Source organism: Loxodonta africana, chromosome 5 (genome assembly GCF_030014295.1).
Source record: "Loxodonta africana isolate mLoxAfr1 chromosome 5, mLoxAfr1.hap2, whole genome shotgun sequence".
NCBI classification, from domain to species: Eukaryota; Metazoa; Chordata; class Mammalia; order Proboscidea; family Elephantidae; genus Loxodonta; species Loxodonta africana.
This window is the reverse complement of record NC_087346.1, coordinates 105,568,046-105,591,903: the sequence shown is the minus strand read 5'-3', so window position 1 is coordinate 105,591,903 and position 23,858 is coordinate 105,568,046. Positions and strand designations below refer to the sequence as shown.

Here is a 23,858-nt window from a genome sequence, read left to right as displayed (position 1 = left end):
ATAGGGTCATTATGAGTTGGAATCAACTTGACAGCAGTGGGTTGGGCTGATTTTCACTCTTATATAAGCTGCACTGTTCCGTTGTTTATACCCTCAGTTTACCTAACAGATACTTTTTTCCATACTATTGTATGTATTGGCCTTATTCATCTTTGTGTGCCCTAGGTCTAGCATGCTGCTGACATTTAATGTACCTTCAATAATGTTTGATGTTGTTGTTGTTAGGTGCCATCAAGTCAGTTTCGACTCATAGTGACCCAACGTACAACAGAATGAAATGCTGCCTGGTCCTGCACCATCCTCACAATTGTTATGCTTTAGCCCATTGTTGCAGCCACTGTGTTAATCCACCTCACTGAGGGTATTCCTCATTTTTGCTGACCCTCTACTTTACCAAGCATGATATCCTTCTTCAGGGACTGATCCCTCCTGATAACACATCCAAAGTTATGTGAGATGTAGTCTCGCCATCCTTGCTTCTAAGGAGTATTCTGGCCACACTTCTTCAAGACAGATGTGTTTGATACATGCGAGCAAACCTCAGCTCATCATAACGAAATAGTGGAGTTTAAAGTAATAAAATTTTGGTTTACATTTTGAAATATTCTCTTGATTAAGAAACAAAATAATGTCTGCTTCATGTAGAACAGACATGTATTTTTCTCTGGGAAATTTGGCTTTATTATTATCACCGATTTGTACAATGGGTAAGGCACTACCTTTCAACATAAAGAAACAGAAGAGTAATAACTGCCTGCTTTCCACCTCTATTAAGGTCAAAGGGCAAAGAAATATGGTTAACACGCAGGTGGAGAGATTTAAGTCAGACATGAGAAAAAAAAAATCCTGATCGTGATGACTATTAGACATTGAAACAAATTATTAAAGGTGGGAGAGGGAAAAAACTATAAATCTTCTCCTGCAGGGACTTGAAGGGCAGTATATACAGCCATCTGTATAGTGAAGCTTGGATAAAGCCCAGCTGGAAATTGATGTCCATTTTTATAACACCATAAATACAGAAAAAGGTTTTTTGGGATATCCTTGAAATAGTATATGTTTCTTGTAACACACATGTTTGAGCTCTACAGCATTACATAAGTGGAATAAGAAACCGGTGTAAAAAGAGCATTTAAATTCTATGAATCAATTCAATCAAATCATTCCAACATTCAGCAATCTACTGCAAGATATGTTTCCAGGCCAGTATTGAATAAAGTATAATAACTACAGGACCAGGGGTAACAAAAAACAAACAGCTCTCCCTAAAAGTTGTGCAAAACAGTGAAACAGAAAACCACCAGGGACATTTATGGTTTGGATTTCTTTGAAAATGCAGCCTTGCAGAGGATAACTTAAACACTGCATTAATGTTTATAAACTCAAGCAGAGAGCATGGAAGGGAATGGATAACTTACTCCTCTTATCCAAGAGCAGATTACCAGGCTGCCAGGGTGGGAGATTTTCCCTGCTGGGTCTACTCTGACTTCCAAAGGAATTTCTGCTCTGAAAGGAGCCTCTAAGTAAATAAATCTCCCAACCCCAGCCATATCATTCTCTCAGAGTTGTTAAACTGCTAGTCCATATTCTTATGTTAAGGATTCCTTATGTTGGGAAAACATAAGAAGCCTCAAAAGGGGAAAAGGAGGAAACAAAGAAAGAAAAAGAAAAAATACCAATTTAAGTTATAAGCATAGAGCCAGAAGGTACATGCAGAGGGCATTAGAAATTCTAATTTCCACTATATAGATGAGAATATGGAGAAACAGACGAAATGCAAGTTCTTCCATTGTAGGTGATGCAGTGTAAGAGGGAAGCATTTGTTTAGTGACCTTAATGCTTTCAGGCATTTTTAATTATTAATTCAATGAGAACTCTTTCCCTGTCTCTTTTTATAGATTCTTTTTCCCCATACCAGTTAAACAGATATATTCTTTAGTGCTCTGTCTTCAACCCTCTTCTCATTCATTCTACCTTCTCTCTCTGGATACTCAACCTCACACTTCCCTCAGAGATTCACTCCTTAGGTTTCAACATAATCACTAGGTAACTAAACCCAAATCCTTACTTTCACTTGTGGAACCCATCATTCTAGTCCACATTTCCGAACTGAGATGATCAAGACACATATCCTACAGACAGAATAATTCCAACCCTAGATCTAGTAGGGGACTCTTCATATACAGTTGCATGGCCATTGGTCATTATTTTTATAATGTTTCTTATCTGTTCAGGAAACAATAAAAAATTTCATCATGCTATGCCCTCCTTTTACAGAATACTTGAAAGTTGGGCAATGAATAAGGAAGATGGAAGAAGAACTGACGCCTTTGAATTATGGTGTTGGTGAAGAATATTGAATATACTATGGACTCCTAAAAGAACGAACAAATCTGTCTTGGAAAAAGTACAGCCAGAATGATCCTTAGAAGCAAGGATGGCGAGACGTCAACTCATGTACTTTGGACATGTTATCAGGAGAGATCAGTCCCAAGAGAAGGACATCATGCTTGATAAAGTAGAGGGTCAGCGAAAAAGAGGAAGACCCTCAACAAGACGGATTGACACAGTGGCTGCAACAATGGGCTCAAGCATAACAATGACTGTGAGGATGACACAGAACTGGGCAGTGTTTCGTTCTATTGTACACAGCGTCACTGTGAGTTGGAACCGACTCGATGGCACCTAACAACATCTTTCACATGGAGTTCCTGGGTGGTGCAGTTAATGTGCTTGGCTGCTAACAGAAAGGTGAGTCCACCTAGATCTACCTTGAAAGAAAGGCCTGGAGATCTACTTCCAAAAAATCAGCCACTGACAACCCTATGGAGTACAGTTTTAATCTGACAAATATGGGGTTGCCAGGAGTCAGAACTGACTCAATGACAACTGTTTTTTATCTTTCACATAAATCATCATCTAATTATCATAACTAGATAATCTATTATCATAACTAGATAGCAGGTAATAAAATCTTCATTTTGCCCACAGGAAAACAGATTCTGAAAAGTTAAATGGCTTTTTCACTTGAAAACAAGATATTTTATGTGTTTCCTATCCCCTACTAGGATCTAATACATAGTAGGTACACATAAGAAACATCTCTTGAATGAATGAATATAATAGTCCCTTACCTGTAAATCCGGATATTGTCTAAAGAAAAAGCAATTTCAATGAGCTTTCTTTCCCTCCTTATATTTTGACATCCATCTGTGATTCCAGTGTTCTCTAGAAAATTGTACCAATCTAGCATCCCAGAGAGCATGACTCCTGGCAAACCCCATGTGTGTCAGGTTAAAACTGTTCTCCATAGGGTTTTCAACAGCTGATTTTTTGGAAGTAGATCATCAGGCCTTTCTTCTCAATTTATCTGTTGGGGAAGGGGTGGAAAGCAGGGTGTAAAGGAATTAAGCAAGATGCCAGAGAGAAAGTGACACCTGTATGAGGTAATGAACAATGAGATGACTTCTGACAGAAAAAATGTGTTTATAGGTATGTGTAGTGTGTGTGTGTTGGGATGTGTCTTAGCTAGTGCTGCAGTAACAGAACTATCATAAGTAGGTGGCTTCGACAAACAGAAGTTTATTCTCTCAGTTTGTTGTTGTTGTTAGGTGCCATTGAGTCAGTTCTGACTCATAGCGACCCTATGTACAACAGAACGAAACACTGCCCAGTCCTGTCCCATCCTCACAATTCTTGTTATGCTTGAGCCCCTTGTTGAAGCCACTGTGTCAATCCATCTCATTGGGTGTCTTCCTCTTTTTTTGATGACCCCTCTACTTTACTAAGCATGATATCCTTCTCCAGGGTCTGATCCCTCCTGATAACATGTCCAAAGTACATGAGACATAGTCTTGTCATTCTTGCTTCTAAGGAGCATTCTGGCTGTACTTCTCCCCAAGACAGATTTGTTTGTTCTTTTGGCAGTCCGTGGTATATTCAATATTCTTCACCAACACCACAATTCAAAGGAATCAATTCTTCTCAAAGTCCAAATTCAGGGTGCCAGGTCCAGGTGAAGCCTTTCTCTATCTGTCAGCTTTGGGGTAAGGTCCTTGTCATCAATCCTCCCCTGGGTCTAGGAGCTTCTCAGCGCAGGGACCCCAAATCCAAAGGACAGCTCTACTCTTGGCTCTTCTTGCTCGGTGGTGATGAGGTCTCTCTCTCCTCAATTCTCTCTACTATATCTCAAAAGAGATTGGCTCAAGATATACTGTAATCCTACAGATTGAGTCCTGCCTGACTAATATAACTGTCTCTAATTTTTTTTTAATCCTGCCTCATTAACATCATTAACATCATATAAGGTTAAGATTTACAACACATAGGATAATCACATCAGATCACAAAATGGTACACAACCACATAATACTGGGAATCATGGCCTAGTCAAGTTGACACACATTTCTGGGGAACAAATTCAACTCATTACAGGACATGAGTGGCTATATTAGTCAAGTTTCTGCCAGGAAAGAGATGGCACATGCAAATAGGAAAAAATGAGGAGAGTTTAACAAAGGAACTTTCTACAAGGGTATAGGTTAAGAGACGTGTCCATGAGTAGCACAAACAGTTAACGTGCTCACTGCTAATGAAAAGGTTGGAGGTTCAAGTCCACCTGGAGGTGCCTTGGAAGAAAGATGTGGCCCTCTACTTCCAAAAAATCAAAGTTAAAACCCCTATGGGGCACAGTTCTACTCTGACACATGGGAACACCATGAGTCATAATCAACTCCACAGCAACTGGTAAGTTAAGGGAAATCAAGAGCGTTAAAGAAAACCAGCAAGGGATGGGTTAGAGGGCTGCAACAATTGTATCCTGGCAGGGCAATCAATACCCTAACCACACTCTCCTCTCGCTGTCCAAATCTCCTGCTCATGCTTCCTACTGGCCAAACCCAACTAAAGGCAGAGAACAGGAAAGCCTGTTGAGGCATTTCCTAAAGGTTAGCCTCCTGAGACACAGGCAAAGAAGGGTGGAGGGTGGATCTGGAGGGACGACCAAATATAAACATTTCAGGCAAAGACAACAAAGACCTGGAGCTGCAAAAGTTTACCCTTCGTAATGAGAAGTAGGAAAGGAAGGTAGTGGGAATCGGTGGGTTAAGCGCAGTTGTGGTGGGGGGGGGGGGGTGGGGGAGTGAAGTTAGAAAGCAGAAAATCAAAAAAACATATTGCTGTCAAGTCAATTCCGACTCATAGCAACCCTATAGAACAGAGCAGAACTGCCCCATGGGGTTTCCAAGGCTGTAATCTTTACGGTCTCCCAAAAGCGCTTGAACAAATGACCTTTTGGTTAGCAGCCAAGGGCTTAACCACCACGCCACTAGGGCTTTTAGAAAGATCTTATAAAAATCAGGCTAAGGAGTTTGGACCCTATCTCGAGGCAACATGGAACCATCAAAGGATTTTAAGCAGAGAAAAAGCACAATCATATCTGTGTTTGTAGCTCTGTAGCTGCCTTCTGCATAAATCCCACGCTCCCCCAAACTAGTTTAATTCCTCTACCTAAAAAGAAGCCTGATATAAAAGGCAGAAAGATCCAGATTTGAATTCTGGTTCACTTACTATGTGACTTTATCAGTCAGGGTCCAACCAGAAGGCAGAAAACATACCAGTTACAGAAAAAATTTTAATACACAGAATTATTAATTGGATAACTGAAAGGACAAAAAAGACTCTAAGGTATCAAAGGCATAGCAATTGCAGGAATCAGCTATCAAGACTAGGGTAGAGGAAACAAAAGGAAGGGGTTGAAATGGCTAAAACTTAGACTTAGGCATCTGTGAGCTGAAACACAGAGCTGGAGAATGGAGTGTGATGAAGCTGGTTCTGCAAGTGTTGGAAGAACTGTACACTGGACTCATCTGCTACCACAGCTAGGAACTGCCACTGCTGGGATAAAGGAGCATCATTGGCAGGGTGCTTATAGCAGAAAGAAAGTCCACAGGAAGCAGATAGGAAGAAGAAAGTCACTTCTTCCTCCTCCAGGCTTGCAGTCTTCCTCTAGCACAGCCTAACAGGGGCCCTGTTGCTGCAGTACTAAAGAGCTCGGCTGCTAACCAAAAGACAGCAGTTCAAATTCAACAGCTGCTCCTTGGAAACCCTATGGGGCAGTTCTAATCTGGCCAGTAGAGTCGCTATGAGTCAGAATCGACTCGACACCAACGAGTTCGGTTTTGTTTTTTGTTTTTGGTTAAAACGGAACCAGCTGGAAAAGCAGAAATGTCTTCTGCAGGGTCCCAGTCCCAGTATCACAGAGCAGAGGGTGGGTTTAGAACTGACAGACAATTTAATAACTGGCACAGTAATCATGGGGAAGAAAAAAAAAAAAACTTAACCTTTCGGGTCTTAATTTTCCTGTATCTTTGAAATGGGAGTAAAAAAAGTACCAAACTTACGAGATTATTAGGAATATTAAATGAAAAGAAGCAAGTAAAACTTCTGTTATAGTACCTGAAACAAAATAGCTATTCAACAAAAGTGAATTCCCTTCCCTACTTTCCAAATTGTGATAATAGCTAATACATGAGATGTATGAGAGTTAATAATCAGGGTTTGCATCCTATGAGGCAACCAGATTTTCTCACCTTTTATAAATTACCATACATCACATGGCGTGTTGATCTTATTAAGTTTTAACCTATCCTTTTCACAAAGTTTAATAATCACACCACTCATTTCTCTCCCTCTCACACACACACATATACATACATCCACAGGCAAATGTACACACACATGCTCCCCTTAATCTTAGATGAAATTCTTCTTTAAAAAATAGATATGATCAAAACACAACTGTTATCCAGCCAGAACTGGATGAATTCAAGTACAAATAACAGGAAGCAGCATACTGTCAATAACTGTTGAACAAAAATATACAGGTAGTCCCTGGCTTACAATGCGGACCTGTTTTGATAATTCCATCGTAAGTTGGTTCTGACATAAGTCGAATACCTCATTTTTTTTTTTTTTTTACTTTTCATTATTACTGCCTTTTATCAGTTATCTTTATAAATCTGATCTTTATTTGCATTTGGGGGTTGGGAACATTACATATAAACTTACAGATATATATATTTTTAATTTTTATTGTGCTTTAAGTGAAAGTTTACAAACCAAGTCAGTCTCTCATACAAAAACTTATATATACCTTGCTATATACTCCTAGCTGCTCTCCCTCTAATGAGACAGCACACTCCTTTCCTCCACTCTCTATTTTCGTGTCCATTCAGCCAGCTTCTGACCCCCTCTGCCATCACATCTCTTCTCCAGACAGGAGCTGCCCACATAGTCTCATGTGTCTACTTGATCCAAGGAGCTCACTCTTCACCAGTATCATTTTCTATCCCATAGTCCAGTCCAATCCCTGTCTGAAGAGTTGGCTTTGGGAATGGTTCCTGTCTTGGGCCAACAGAAGGTCTGGGGACCATGACCTCTGGGGTCCTTCTAGTCTCTGTTGGACGAATAAAAACTTGGATATATTTTAATATATACATATGTACATAAAAAAACAGAAATCATAAAAAAGGACAGTTGTAAGAGTGGTTCGCTGTAACTTCAATTATAAGTCTTAAGTTGGAGACTACCTGTATATCAAATAAAATTTTGAAGTGTTTTGATTTATTGCTGTTTTTCGAAGCAAGTAGCAGGAAATTATGGTAGGTGTGGCATTAATGGGAAACACAAATCACTAATCTCATCTGGAGCTTCATTAAGAGAAGCGTAGTGTCCAAAAGGAAACCCTGATGGTGTAGCAGTTAAGAGCTACGGCTGCTAACCACAAGGTCAGCAGTTTGAATCCACCAGGTGCTTTCTTGGAAACCCTATGGACAGTTCTACTCTGTCCTATAGGGTTGTTACGAGTCAGAATCGACTCAATGGCAATGGGTTTTGGTAGTGTTCAAAAGGAGGGTAAGAACAAGACAACACCTGTGTTCATCTCTGCACATCACATTTTAAGAGAGATGTTTACAAAATAGAGCTTTGTCAGTGGCTCCAAACTAAAGGAAATTGTGATGAAGACTTGTGATTTCAGAAATGGTTGAAGCAACTCATCATGTTTAATTTGGAAAAGAGAAAATGGCGGTGAGTGTACGGGGCTGATGCTAAGGTGCCCCAGAACTAGGAGAGTATATTAAGAAGTATCACAATGTAACAGATTAGACTGTCATCTAGAAACGTGGCTCAAGAGATTTTCTATAAAAGTGTGACCACAGAAGTTTGCGAACTCAAATACAGTCAAGGCAATTTGGGAAGGGTGTGCAGAAACAGGGAAGCAATAATGGAATTACAACTAAGCTGAAAAAAGGGGCATGGGGCGGAGTGGAGGCTGGTATTTAGAAAAGAAAGACGCTATAATCAGAAGGAAGATATTCAGCAGAAAGCCTAGAAAAGGACAAGTGGGAAAACTGAATGAATGCATCTTCCCAGAAAGAAAAGGGGAAATCATCTAGCTTGATCTGTTTATTTTTATTTCACTCTCATCAAACAACCTTCTTATAATCTAGCTTCCTGTCATAGGCTGGGTTCTCTAGAGAAGTAAAACCAGTAAAGTGTATAAACATATGTAGAGAGATTTATATCAAAGAAATGGCTCACACAGTTATAGGGGCTGGAACGTCTCAAGTCTATGGGTCAGGCTGGAAGGCTTCTCCTGATTCATGTAGCCACAGGGACTGGCAAACCCAAGATCAGCAGGTCAAACAGCAGGGCCCTTGCTCACAGGCTGCAAAGACCAATGAATCCCAAGATCAGCAGGCAAGACAGCAGGTAAACTGGTAGCTCAAGTCCCAAGAACCGGAGGTCAGAAGAACAGGAACCAGCTGCAGGATCCACGGCAAGCAAAAGCCCACCAGCCTTGCTAGAAAGTCCACCTATACTGGATGCAAGCCACGTCCCCCAAGGAAACTTCCTTTCAACTGCTTGGGTACTCACAGCAGATACCATCATGGAGGTGAACACATTATATCAAATCTCATCATGGAGGTGATCACATCATCACATGACTGCCAAACTATACCATAACTGCCAAACTATACCATAACTGCCAAACCTTCTGAGAATCTTGGCCCAGCCAAGTTGACACACAATCTTAATGATCACACTTCCCATGTAGATTTTCCCATAGACAGAGCATATAACTGCATCAAAGCAATTTGTTTGCTTGACAGTCATAATCTTCACTCTGCTCCAAGCTTTCATTCCCCCACCCCTGTGACCAAATCCCAGAAAATAGATATTTTCTCCATTTTTATGGATAAAGAAGAGTTGAAGTTTGGCTGTGATTCACCATCAGACATAATCGACTTTGCACTCCATCACAGGAGAGCCTAAAGTCACAGAAAACACAGACAAACGTACAAAAAACTGGCAATGGTCTATTAGTGAATACTGCAAAGAGATCACTAAGATTGTTCTTAGATTTAGCAGTCTGGGAGATTTTTTCAGTTTAAAAAAAAAAAACTTCAGAAGCCAGACTCTCCTAGATGAATAAGCAAGAAACAAATGAGGAAATAGAAGTGCCAAACATAGAATACTCTTTTAAGAAATTTGGCTACAAAAGAAAGGACAGTGTCAAAAAGCCATCTGTTTCACTTCAGCTTTAGCAGAATGTGTCTGGCACTTGGGAATATGTCCATTTTATGGAGAAGTATAGGACAAATCGATGCAGACTTCTCAACCACAGTGGTATTCCAGAGAGAGAGACTCCGCAAATTGAACCAGTTTGAGATGAGTGCCCCGTACTCGCTTCTTCTGCGAGTGGCCATTTTGGTTGCTATGAGTTGGCGTCAAGTCAATGGCAAAGGGTTTGGGTTTTTTTTTTTTTTTTTTTTGGTTTATTTGCTTTTTGTCCCTGGGTGGTTCAAACGGTTAAGTGCTTAACTATTAACCAAAAGGTTGGCAGTTTGAGATCACTCAGAGGCATCTCAGAAGAAAAGCCTGGCGATGTACTTTCCCAAATTCAACCATTGAAAACCCTACGAAGCACGGTTCTTTCCTGAAACACACAGGGTCGTCATGCGTCAGAATCAACTCAATGGCAACTTTTTTTTTTTTTGCTTTTTACTTTCAGAATACATCTATCATTATGAAAGTCAGTGGGGAAAATACAATCCAGTTTACAATGTTTTAAAAATCACTTTTCTGGAACACGTCTATTTCATTAACTGACAATTGAATAACAAATGCTAGAAGAGATGGCATATGTTTATATGTGAAATGATGAAATGAATTTTTTTCTTTGTTTTAGCAATTAAACTTTCTTCCCTTAAGAGAATGTTTATTTCTCTTGGTGCTCGTAATGTTTTAATATGAGCTTACCCTGTACTGAGAAAATTTATACTTAGGATCTGAAGTTTCAATCATGGGTCCTTCTCAGTGAATTTAAATACACAAGGCTCCTCAGTCTAGGATATAAAGATGAGTTGAATCTCTCAAAAGTATCAGAAGCCGAAAAAATGCATACTTCAGTAGAATTTTCAGCAGGGATTTTAAGAACAGTGCATGGTTTAAAGTACCTTTCATAGTTTTAAATGCTGCTAGAAAAAGAATTCCAGCCATCTAGAATACCAGAGCATGATTTTTTTTTTTTTATGATAAGCTATATGATAGGCCATTTTCAAATGTCAACATCTTATTATGTTTCAGTTCTAGCTCCCATCCTTACTGTTCATGGTCATGTATCTGTTAGTAAGTGGAAATGAGGCACACCAGAAATCCTAGCCAGTGATACGAAGTAGACATGCGTTCTCTGTGTTATCTGTTGCTAAACTGTAAAAGATACCGTGTTATCTTTCACTAAACTGCAGCTGGCACATGGATGGAGTGTTTGGGGCCAATATTTTCGGTTTTTCTTACAACAAAATTTTGCTCACAACTGTCTATTTCTGTTTCTTTCCTTCTTTCTTTTTTCTCTCCCACTACCCCTCCCAATGTCTGGAGTTTTTGGATAAAGCAAGCCATTTTATCTTAACATTTTTTTTTTTGGTCGACAGAAAACCCAAACATTTTTAAATTTGAATTCCTTACGGAGTTACCCGTCCTTTTTTTTACTTCTGGCTCTGATTATTTTTTTTAAAGATATAGCCCTTTTGGAAAGTGTGTTGATCTTTCATGAGTCCTGCATTGAGCAATAAAAGTTGATTTATGCTCTGTGATGGGATCATAAGGCTACCTCACTGAAACATGACATAAATTAACCTTATCATCAAGACTCTTTGTGCAGTCCTACTTTTCTTGATTCCTAATCTGAATTAGTTCTTGTTTCAACACACTTAAGGATAAGAAATTCTGTAAGTAAACCTGCTTGTTATTGAGGTGTACCTAGGACAGTGAGAAAAAAAAAAAATGAAAAGAAACAAGAATTAATAGTCAAATGTGAGGCTGGCTACAAGGCAGCAACTTTATTTTACTAGACAACACATAGGACTTACAGCACTAGTTGTATCAGGATGATTTTATAGTCAAAAGCATAGTCCCTGGCATCAAAATGCCTGAATTTGAATTTCATTCCTGCCCCCTATCAGATGTACAGCCTTAAACAACTTACTTTTCTATGCTTCAATTTTCTTACCTGAAAAATGGGATACTAACAGTTTGTGCTCAACTACTAACCTAAAGATTGGCAGTTCAAACCCATCCAGCAGAACTCAGAAGAAAGACTTGGTGATCTGCTTCATAAAGATTACAGGCAAAAAAAACACTGTATGGAGCAATTCTACTCTGTAACACAAAGGGTTGCCGTGAGTTGGGACTGACTTGACGGTAATGGGTTTGGTTGTTTTTAAAAAGGTACCTACCTCATAGAATGACTGTGAGGATAACCCATGTAAAGAGTTAGAGTACCTGGCACATTATATATACTCAATAAATGTTAGCTATTTTCATTTTTTTTTTTATCATTATGTTTCTTAAAGCCCTCCTATATACTCACCTAACACACTAAAAGTCATAATTTTTTTTTTTCACATTATGACACTGTATAACTTTTTCCCTCTTAGGTTCACCCACATTCTTCCACCTCCAAAATTTTGTTCTTCTACTTCAGCTCGATATTTGACTTTAGACCCCATAAGTAATCGAGAACTTGGGCTACAAATCCTAGCAAAGAAAGGTTTTCCCACCAGGCAAAATGTACTCATGTTTACTAAGATTCTAAGTTAAAAAAAAAAAAATAAGTTAAGAACCCCTAATTCTAAAAAACACGGAAATGAAATTTTGCAAGTTTCTAGGAATAAATTCCACCAGCTAACTAGATTCAATGTCCGTCTTTATTTCCACCTTAATAAAATTATTTAACTAAAAAATAAAGCCAAATTCCTTTCCTAATATCAAAACATTAGCTCTGTGGTTCTCTGACATTTATCTCAAGAAAAAGGCTATTTAGAACTTAAACTCCATTTCAGCCAGATTCTTCTAATAGTGAAGTCGAAGCAAGATGTAAAAAAGTAAGAATTAGAAAAATAAGGTATGCTATTCCCCCAATGAAGATGTGACAACAATTATGTGACTGAACAATTAACAGACCACTCTAAGGGTGAGAAGCCAGCAGAGCATGTCTAACTGCGCAATTGTTTTCCAGTACAGTAGTTCATTCACCAATTCTAAATCAATAAAAGAACATTCTCTCAGGACCATAATGGCGAAGGACAAGGATTAAAAGAAAAGGGGAGGGGCTGAGAAGAGGTAGAATAGGATGAATGGGAGAAGGCCCAGACCGCTTCTGGTATTTCTAGCTCAAATAAAAAAAACTAAAGGAACTACTCTTTGTAAACAACGACTCTCCCAGAATCCCCAAAGTTGAGTCTAGGCAAAGTGGTTAGTTAGTGTGCACACATTCCTTCCCTAGTCTTTCAACAGTTTACAAATTCCTTCAATATTTCTACCTAGATTTCATGTTGGGTGAGTTAACCCACAGTTCTAAGCAGTCTTAAATAACTTCCTCAGAGCCTACAATCACTTCTGTCCTAGGTGAAATGGATATGCTTACCCATACTCATCTTGATTGGCAGGTTTTCTCTGCTTGCAGCTTCCACTAGATGTCTCCGAACTTCCATCACTGCCTCTTTGTGCTTGGTGCTCAGTAAGGCTTCCCAGAGGGCTCTGGCTGTGGTGTCACTACAGTAAAACCAAAAAAGAGCTATATTTCTACTGGATAATGAAAAGGATTTAAAAGCAAAATAATTTTTTAAATATCTGTTTTGACCAAGAGTGCAGTCTTTCCTACTACATGATACACTCCAAGTATTAGGATGAATAAAGATTTTCACTGGCACAAAATATTGAGAAATTAAAGAGACAATAAAATCAAACCAAAAAAGGGGGGTGGGGAGGAGAGTGGGGAGAAAAGCTGTATTGTGCTATGAGAAGCATGGGAAAACTAGGGTCATTTATGCAATTATTTTTCTTAGATTTCATGTTAAAATTTATTTCAGAGTACAATCCAACCAATACAATGCTAGAATAGCATGTGTTACATAAGCCAAGATTAAACACATGCCTAAAAATGTTTTATCAGTGATTTTAAGTATGTCACTTTGAGAGAACATTATTATCTAAGAAACATAAAGCAATCAGCAAAAGGAATTCCAGTTAAAAAATTATTCAACAGACTTCCCAATGAGTAAGATCCCTATTGAACAAAAATCGGAATCACACTAAGTAGGAATCGACTAGAGGGCACTGGGTTTGTTTGGGTAGCCATGGCCTAAGTATCCCACTTTGCAATGGAGGTTGCAAGGATGGTGCTTACTGAAGGCTCCACATTAATGGTTGATGACCACTCAAAGCACTGCATTATCCATGGTCCTATCTGGCTTCACTTCCCCCATAGCCTTCTCTCTCACCCAACTTGCCATATCCAAATTATGAATAAGTACAGTGTTCTTTCCGGAAGATCTCTGCCATGTAGCCAAGGATACACACTTGTAGTAATGTTTTAAAAACTGAACATAAAGAAACAAAGATGCCTCTGTTTCTTTCTAAAGACTTTTCCCTCCATTTAAAGCCCCTCCAACACTTCCATTTACCCTATTCCTTTAAGCAATTTCAAAATAAATGCATTTTTAAATTTTAGTTTTAGAAGTTATATCTAACAAGGTATTAATTTGGTTTTGAAAGTTCTACCTAATAAGATGTATCTTTCAAGTTTGAATTTGGTTTGGAATGATGGAATGATGCATTTTGGCACTGCGTTTAATGTCTGGCACATAATAATCTCTCATTAAGCAATTATTTTATGTTATTGTGTTGTTGTGTGCCATCAAGTCAATTCTGACTCATAGCGACACTTCAGGATGCAGTAGAACTGCCCTGTAGGATTTCCAAGACTGTAAATCTTTATGGAAGCAGACTGCCACATCTTTTTCCCACAGAGCAGCTGGTGGGTTTGAACTGCTGACCTTTCAGTTAGCAGCCAAGCACTTAACCACTGCACCACCAGGGCTCTATTAGTTAAAAAAAAAAAAGTTATTTTTATAATCTTTTTTTTTGGTAGTGAGCTAACATCATTGCTCAACATTTTTCACTTGCTTTAATCTTATCCAAACTGTCATCATTATAACTGTGCATCTAATATTTTAAGTTCAATTTAAATGAACAGATACACTACATGCCAAGCCCTATGCTCCGTGATTGAGATATAGACAAAAGTAGTCTTGGGCTTTCAGTGTCTTAGAGTGTGGAAGAACTTGGAGACATGTAAGCAAAGAAATCGCACACACACACACACACACACACACACAGTGTGATAAGAGCCAAGATCAATGCATGCATAGATTTCTCTAGGACCCCCAAGGAGAGGCTCCAACCCTGGCTGGAAGCACAGAAACTCAGGGAATGATTTCCATTGGAGATGATGAGCAAGTACAAAGATACATAAGCTCCAGAGGCAGCAAACGGGAAGAAGTTATATCTCAACCTAGGACGGAAAGTGGTAAAGAAAGGCTTCAAGGAAGACATAAAATTCTGGTTATGAAATAAAAGGGAGAAGGACATTTCAGACGTGCCAAGTCCTGGGTACCTGACACTGTAAGGAGTACTGTTTTGCTCTAGGTTAAAGTACAAGCGGAGGGGCGAGTAAAAGTAAGGGCAAAAGGGAAGGCCGGCCTTACATTCCTTGCCAAGGCTTATGGATTTGATTCTCTGTGGATGACTGGAAGCCAGGGAACATGTGACTGACTTCTCACTCTAAGGAGAACAGCAAGCTTAACAGCTATGAATGAGTACACTTCTTACTATCATCCAGCTCTGGGTCTGAAACCAAGTTCTTCCTCATACTGGCTATGGGGCTTTGGGAATGCTACTTAATGCCTCTAAAGCTCTGAAGGCAATGGAGAACCACCTGAAGAATTCTGAGCAGGGGAGTTACAGTCTCATTTTCCCAAACCTATGGTCCACACCATTCTCTACTTTTATACTCCAAAGCATCCCTCCCCAAACGACATACTCATTAACAATCTGAGATGTGCAGATGACACTACCTTGCTTGCTAAAAGTGAAGAAGACTTGAAACACTTGCTGATAAAGATCAAAGACTATATCCTTCAGTATAGATTACACCTCAACATAAAGAAGACAAAAATTCTCATAACTGAACCAATAAGCAATATAATGATAAACGGAGAAAAGATCAAAGTTGTCAAGGGTTTCATTTTACTCGGATGCACAATCAACACACATGGAAGCCACAGTCAAGAAATCAAATGACATATTGCACTGGGAAAATCTGTTGCAAAATAACTCTTTAATGTGTAAAAAAAAAAAAAAAGATGTCACAGGACTGAAGCGTGCCTGGCCCAAGCCATGATATTTTCAGTCACCTTATACGCATGCGAAAGCTGGAGAGTGTACAGGGAAGACCAGAGGAGAATCGACGCATTTGAATTCTGGTGTTCGAGAAGGATATTGAATATACCACAGATTGGTAGAAGAACAAACAAGTCTGTCTTGGAAGAAGTACACCCAGAATGCTCCTTAGAAGCAAGGATAGCAAGACTTTGTCTCACGTACTTTGGACAAGCCATCAGGAGAGACCAGTCCCTGAAGAAGTACATCATGCTTAGTAGAGGGTCATAGAAAAAGAGGAAGACCCTGAACAAGATGGATTGATGCAGTGGCTGCAAGGAGGGGTTCAAACACAGCAACAATTGCGAGGATGGCGCAGGAGCAGGCAGTGTTTCGTTCTGTTGTACATATTATCATTATGAGTTGGAACCTACTCCATGGCACCTAAAAACAACATATAGGTCTCTGTATAAAAGAGTGATGAAATTGTACCAAACTTTCAGAGAAGAGTTAACACCACTACTACTAAAGGTATTTCAAAGCATAGAAAATGACGGAATACTGCCTAACTCATTCTATGAAGCCACCATATCCCTGATACCAAAACCTGGTAAAGACATCACAAAAAAAGAAAATTACAGACCTATATCCCTCATGAACATAGATGCAAAAATCTTCAACAAAATTCTAGCCAATAGAATTCAAAAACATATCAAAAAAATAATCCACCACGACCAAGTGGGATTTATACCAGGTATGCAAGGCTGGTTTAATATTAGAAAAACCATGAATGTAATCCACCACATAAATAAAACAAAAGACAAAAACCACATGATCTTATCAATTGATGCAGAAAAGGCATTTGACAAAGTCCAACACCCATTCATGATAAAAACTCTCACCAAAATAGGAATTGAAGGAAAATTCCTCAACATAATAAAGGGCATCTGTACAAAGCCAACAGCCAGCATCACTCTAAATGGAGAGAGCCTGAAAGCATTTCCCTTGAGAACAGGAACCAGACAAGGATGCCCTTTATCACCGCTCTTATTCAACATTGTGCTAGAGGTCCTAGCCAGAGCAATTAGGCTAGACAAACAAATAAAGGGCATCCGTATTGGCAAGGCGGTAGTAAAATTACCTCTATTTGCAGATGACATGATCTTATATACAGAAAACCCTAAGGAATCCTCCAGAAAACTACTGAAACTAATAGAAGAGTTTGGCAGAGTCTCAGGTTATAATATAAACATACAAAAATCACTTGGATTCCTCTACATCAACAAAAAGAACATCGAAGAGGAAATAACCAAATCAATACCATTCACAGTAGCCCCCAAGAAGATAAAATACTTTGGAATAATTCTTATCAAAGATGTAAAAGACCTATATAAAGAAAACTACAAAGTACTACTACAAGAAACTAAAAAGGACCTACCTCAGTGGAAAAACATACCTTGCTCATGGATAGGAAGACTTAACATAGTAACAATGTCTTTTCTACCAAAAGCCATCTATACATACAATGCACTTCCGATCCAAATTCCAATGCCATTTTTTAATGTGATGGAGAAACAAGTCACCAACTTCATATGGAAGGGAAAGAAGCCTCAGATAAGCAAAGCATTACTGAAAAAGAAGAAGAAAGTGGGAGGCCTCACTCTACCTGATTTTAGAACATATTATACAGCCACAGTAGTCAAAACAGCCTGGTACTGGTACAATAACAGGCACACAGACCAATGGAACAGAATTGAGAACCCAGATATAAATCCATCCATATATGAGCAGCTGATATTTGACAAAGGCCCAGTGTCAGTTAATTGGGGAAAAGATAGTCTTTTTAACAAATGGTGCTGGCATAACTGGATATCCATTTGCAAAAAAATGAAACAGGACCCATACCTCACACCACGCACAAAACTAACTCCAAGTGGATCAAAGACCTAAACATAAAGACTGAAATGATAAAGATCATAGAAGAAAAAATATAGACAACGTTAGGAGCCCTAATACAAGGCATAAACAGAATACAAAACATTACCAGAAATGACGAAGAGAAACCCCATAACTGGGAGCTCCTAAAAATCAAACACCTATGCTCATCTAAAGACTTCACCAAAAGAGTAAAAAGACCACCTATACAGACTGGGAAAGAATTTTCAGCTATGACATCTCCAACCAGCGCCTGATCTCTAAAATCTACATGATTCTGTTAAAACTCAACCACAAAAAGACAAACAACCCAATCAAGAAGTGGGCAAAGGATATGAACACGCACTTCACTAAAGAAGATATTCAGGCAGCTAACAGATACATGAGAAAATGCTCTCGATCATTAGCCATTAGAGAAATGCAAATTAAAACTACGAGATTCCATCTCACTCCAACAAGGCTGGCATTAATCCAGAAAACACAAAATAATAATGTTGGAGAGGCTGTGGAGAGATTGGAACTCTTACACACTGCTGGTGGGAATGTAAAATGGTACAACCACTTTGGAAATCTATCTGGCGTTTTCTTAAAAAGTTAGAAATAGAACTACCATACAACCCAGAAATCCCACTCCTCGGAATATACCCTAGAGAAATAAGAGCCTTCACACGAACAGATATATGCACACCCATGTTTCTTGCAGCTCTGTTTACAATAGCAAAAAGCTGGAAGCAACCAAGGTGTCCATCAATGGATGAATGGTTAAATAAATTGTGGTATACTCACACAAAGAATACTACGCATTGATAAAAACAGTGACGAATCTGTGAAACATTTCATAACATGGAGGAACCTGGAAGGCATTATGCTGAGCAAAATTAGTCAGAGGCAAAAGGACAAATATTGTATAAGACCACTATTATAACATCTTGAGAAATAGTATAAACTGAGAAGAACACATACTTTTGTGGTTACGAGGAGGGGAGGGAGGGAGGGTGGGAGAGGGTTATTTACTGATTAGTTAGCAGATAAGAACTACTTTAGGTGAAGGGAAGGACAATACTCAATACACAGAAGGTCAGCTCAACTGGACTGGACCAAAAGCAAAGAAGTTTCTGGGATAAACTGAATGCTTCAAAGGTCAGCGGAGCAAGGGTGGGGGTTTGGGGACTATGGCTTAAGGGGACTTCAAAGTCAATTGGCAAAATAATACTATTGTGAAAACATTCTGCATCCCACTTTGAAATGTGGCGTCTGGGGTCTTAAATGCTAACAAGCGGCCATCTAAGATGCATCAATTGGTCTCAACCCACCTGGATCAGAGGAGAATGAAGAACACCAAGGTCACACGATAACTATCAGCCCAAGAGACAGAAAGGGCCACATGAACTAGAGACTTACATCATCCTGAGACCAGAAGAACTAGATGGTGCCCGGCCACAACCGATGACTGCCCTGACAGGGAGCACAACAGAGAACCCCTGAGGGAGCAGTAGAACAGTGGGATGCAGACCGCAAATTCTCATAAAAAGACCAGACTTAATGGTCTGACTGAGACTAGAGGAATCCCGGCAGTCATGGTCCCCAAACCTTCTGTTGGCCCAGGACAGGAACCATTCCCGAAGACAACTCATCAGACATGGAAGGGGCTGGACGATGGGTTGGAGAGAGATGCTGACGAAGAGTGAGCTACTTGTATCAGGTGGACACTTGAGACTGTGTTGGCATCTCCTGTCTGGAGGGGAGATAGGAGGGTAGAGAGGGTCAGAAACTGGCAAAATTGTCACGAAAGGAGAGACTGGAAGGGCTGACTCATTAAGGGGAGAGTAAGTGGGAGTATGGAGTAAGGTGTATATAAGCTTATATGTGACAGACTAACTTGATTCGTAAATGTTCACTTAAAGCTCAATAAAAATTATTAAAAAAAGAGTGATGAAAGCCCATGCCGGTACCTTATCCCAGCACTCTCTGCCCCCCTTACTGGGCTTTACTGTTCTACAAAATCACAATTCTTATCACCATCTGACTTACATGTTTCCATGTTTGTTTGTTGTCTATCTCCCTCAGAAGGTAAGGTCTTTCTCTGAAGGCAGGGACTTGTTTTACTTATTGCTAATTACCTACTACCTACAAAAGTGCCAAGTCCGTGGTAGGCACACTCACTAAATATTTACTAAATGATACTTGCTAACTGTGTGACCTTGTGGATATAACTAACCCTCTCTTTTCCTTAGTTTTCTCGTCTATGAAATGGAGGTGATACTAGTGACTATTTCACACGGTCGTTGTGAAGATTTAATAAGATAATGCACATAAAAACACTTTTCTGATTCACAATAAATGTAAGTAGTTGTGTGGTTGTTTCTACCTTTACTATTGCTATGAATGATATTGTCTTGTAGCCATGGCCTTTAATTCAGTAAGTTCAAGAGTTTAAAATATATTAGATTAACTTATTTACTTAATTACATTGAGTATTTTTATTCATACAATTCTGATGTGTTCACATACACTAAAATCACTAGGTCCTGTATCCCTCTGACTCTTGTCTATTAAAACATTTTAGAAGAGATTCATAGTGTCTATCATCTCTAACACTGATGCATCATCATGTTTCCTTGAAAACTCTTTTCATGATACAAATAATTCTAATTGTCTAGATATGTTCTACAGTTTTTTTTTTTTCTTGTACGTCTACTTCCTGTCCTAAACAGTTTCTAAATGATCATGCTAACTTCCAGGTCATACGTGATTTTTTTTTTTTTAACTGTACTTTAGATGAAGGTTTACAGAACTAGTTTCTCATCAAACAGTTAGTACACATATTGTTTTATGATATTGGTTAACAACCCCACGGCCTGTCAACACTCTCCCTTCTCAAACTTGGGTTCCTTACTACCAATTTTCCTGTCCCCTCCTGCTTTCTAGTCCTTGCCCCAGGGCTGGTGTGCCCCTTTAGTCTTGCTTTGTTTTATGGGCCTGTCCAATCTTTGGCTGAAGAGTGAACCTCAGAAGTGACTTCATTACTTAGCTGAAAGTGTGTCAAGGGGCCATACTCTCAGGGTTTCTCTAGTCTCTCAGGCCAGCAAGTCTGGTCTTTCTTTTTGAGTTAGAATTCTGTTCTACATTTTTCTGTCTAGAACCCTCTATTGTGATTCCTGTCAGAGCTGTCAGTGGTGGTAGCTGGGCACCATCTAGTTGTGCTGGACTCAGTCTGGTGGAGGCCATGGTAGATGTGGTCCATTACCCCTCTGGACTAATCTTTCCGTTGTATCTTTAGTTTTCTTCATTCTTCCTTGCTCCCAAAGGGGTGAAACCAGTGGAGTATCCTAGATGGCCGCTCACAGGCTTTTAAGACCCCAGGCACTACTCACCAAAGCAGAATGTAGGACATTTTCCTTACAAACTATGTTACGGCAAATGAGCTAGGTGTTCCCTGAGACCATGATCCCTGAAGCCCTCAGCCTAACAATTCGGTCCCTCAGGGAGTTTGGACGTTTCTATGGCACTTCCATGACCTTGCCTTATACAGGTTGTGCTGGCTTCCCCAGTATTGTGTGCTGGCTTCCCCAGTATTGTGTATTATCTTACACACATGATCATTTTAAGTTTACTAAACTAACATTCATAAATTAATTCTTGTTGCCTGAATAATTAGCACTGAAGATCAAAGGCATATTTACTGGTATCTCTGCTGTCTCCTGCTCCTATTCCTTCACCAAGTCACACTATTACTGCTACATGGTAATTCACATATGTACTGTATTCCTATATCAGCATGTGAGTTGAGTGTGCTCATTATTTCTTTAAATTGTGCTTTAGGTGAAGGTTTACAGAGCAAATTAGTTTCTCATTGTCATGGATTGAATTATGTACCCCAAAAAATATGTGTATTAACTTGGTTAGACCATGATTCCCAGTATTCTGTGGTTGTCCTCCATTTTGTGATTGTAATTTTATGTTGAAAGGATTACGGTGAGATTGTAACACCACCCTTACTCAGGTCACCTCCCTGGGATGTGGCCTGTACCACCTTTTATCTCTCAAGAGGTAAAAGGAAAGAGAAGCAAGCAGAGAGTTGGGGACCTCATACCACAATGAAAGAAGCACTGGGAGCAGAGCACATCCTTTAGACCTGGAGTTCCTGTGCAGAGAAGCTCCTAGTCTAGGGAAAGATTGAAGAGAAAGACCTTCCTCCAGAGACGACAGAGAGAGAGAGAGACTTCCGCTGGAGCTGACGCCCTGAATTTGGACTTTCAGCCTACATTACTGTGAGAAAATAAACTTCTGTTTGTTAAAGCCATCTACTTGCTGTATTTCTGTTACAGCAGCACTATATGACTAAAACAGAATTTGGTACCAGAGAGTGGGGTGCTGCTCTAACAGATACCTAAAACGCAGAAGCGATTTTGAAACTGTGAATGGATAGAGTTGTGATAGTAGCAGGGGACCAGCGCAGCGGAGAACCTGCAGTGGCAGAGAAGTGGCAACAGCAGAGAACCAGCAGTAGCAGAATCAGGAGACCAGAGCAAGACAGCGCTGGAGCTGACCAACAGAGCGAGAGAGCTGAGCACCTGTGCGCAGGAGGCTTCCTGGCCAAGTGGGGTGCCTCCAGGCACTTATTGGTGGAGCTAGGCTTGCCGACTCACGGAGCCAGAGAACTGACTTCCTGTGTGCAGGAGGCTTCCTGGAGGAGTGGGGTGCCTCTGGGCACTTATCAGTGGAGCTACTGAGCTTTGGAACAATTGACTCAGCAGGCAGATGCAGGCATGAGGCCCTAGGAGCTAGGAGGCCAAGAAATCATGAAGAAGCTGAAAAGACAAGGAACACAAGAAGGTGAGCTGCCTCAGTCTCAAAAGGTATGGCCATGACCTCAGGGGTTTCAAAGGGTGAAGCAATGGCTTCTAGTATTTGTAAGGGTGGAGTTGCCAAGCAGATGGACTAGGAGAATGGTGCACCTAAAGCTGATGGAGCAGAGTTGTGGTCCCAGTGGGCCTAGAAGGCAGAGCTGAAGCTCAGGGCCGAGAGGCCTCCATGCAATCTGAAGAGTGTGGCCAATACCTATAGTCTAGAGGGCAGAGCTATTGTGTAAATTGCCTCAGAGAACAGAGGATTATTTTCAAAGCTCTGAGGGCTAATGTAATGTGTCCTGCTAACTTGCTTGGTGCCTGTTATGCCTTCTTTCTCTCCAGTTTCTCCCATTTGTAATGGAAATGTCTAGCTTGTGCCTGTTCTGCCATTGTACCTTTGGAAGCAGGTAACCTGTATTCTAGAGGAATTTTTGGATTTTGGACTTAGAGTTAAGACTTTTGCTATATGATGGAATGAATACATTTTGCATGTTGCAAGAATGTGATTTTGGGGGGGCCAAAGGGTAGAATGTCATGGATTGAATTATGTACCCCCAAAAATGTGTGTAATAACTTGGTTAGGCAATGATTCCCAGTATTCTGTGGTTGTCCTCCACTTTGTGATTGTAATTTTATGTTGAAAGGATTAGGGTGGGATTGTAACACCACCCTTACTCAGGTTACCACCCTGATCCAATGTAAAGGGAGCTTCCCTGGAGCATGGCCTGTACCACCTTTCATCTCTCAAGAGGTAAAAGTAAAGGGAAGCAAGAGGAGAGTTGGGGACCTCATACCACAATGAAAGAAGCACTGAGAGCAGAGCACGTCCTTCAGACCCAGAGTTTCTGCACAGAGAAGCTCCTAGTCTAGGGGAAGATTGATGAGAAAGACCCTCCTCCAGAGCCGACAGAGAGAGAAAGACTTCCGCTGGACCTGACGCCCTGAATTTGGACTTTTAGCCTATGTTACTGTGAGAAAATAAACTTCTGTTTGTTAAAGTCATCCACTTGTGATATTTCTGTTATAATAGCACTAGATGACTAAGACACTCATTAAACAATTAATATACATACTACTTTGTGACACTGGTTGTCAACCCCGTGACATGCCAATACTGTCCTCTTCTGAACCTCAGTTTCCCAATTCCATTCGTCCAGCTTTCCTGTGCCCTCCTGCCTTCTCATCCTTGCCCCTAGGCTGGTGTGCCCATTTAGTGTCGTATACATCGTTGAGCTACATGTATTACTGTTTGTTTTATGGGCCTGTCTAATCTTTGGCTGAAGGGTG

The 23,858-nt window shown here is 40.0% G+C and overlaps 1 protein-coding gene across 2 annotated transcripts in view; it reads right to left on the bottom strand.

The window, feature by feature from the left end:
- The window catches only part of SCFD2 (sec1 family domain containing 2), a 551,019-nt gene that overhangs the window by 469,587 nt on the left and 57,574 nt on the right, over nt 1-23,858 (bottom strand). For both annotated transcript variants that reach the window (XM_064285817.1, XM_003415876.4), the window contains exon 3: nt 12,992-13,119. In XM_064285817.1, coding sequence (XP_064141887.1) covers nt 12,992-13,119 — 128 coding nt within the window. The remainder of the gene's footprint in view (nt 1-12,991; nt 13,120-23,858) is intronic.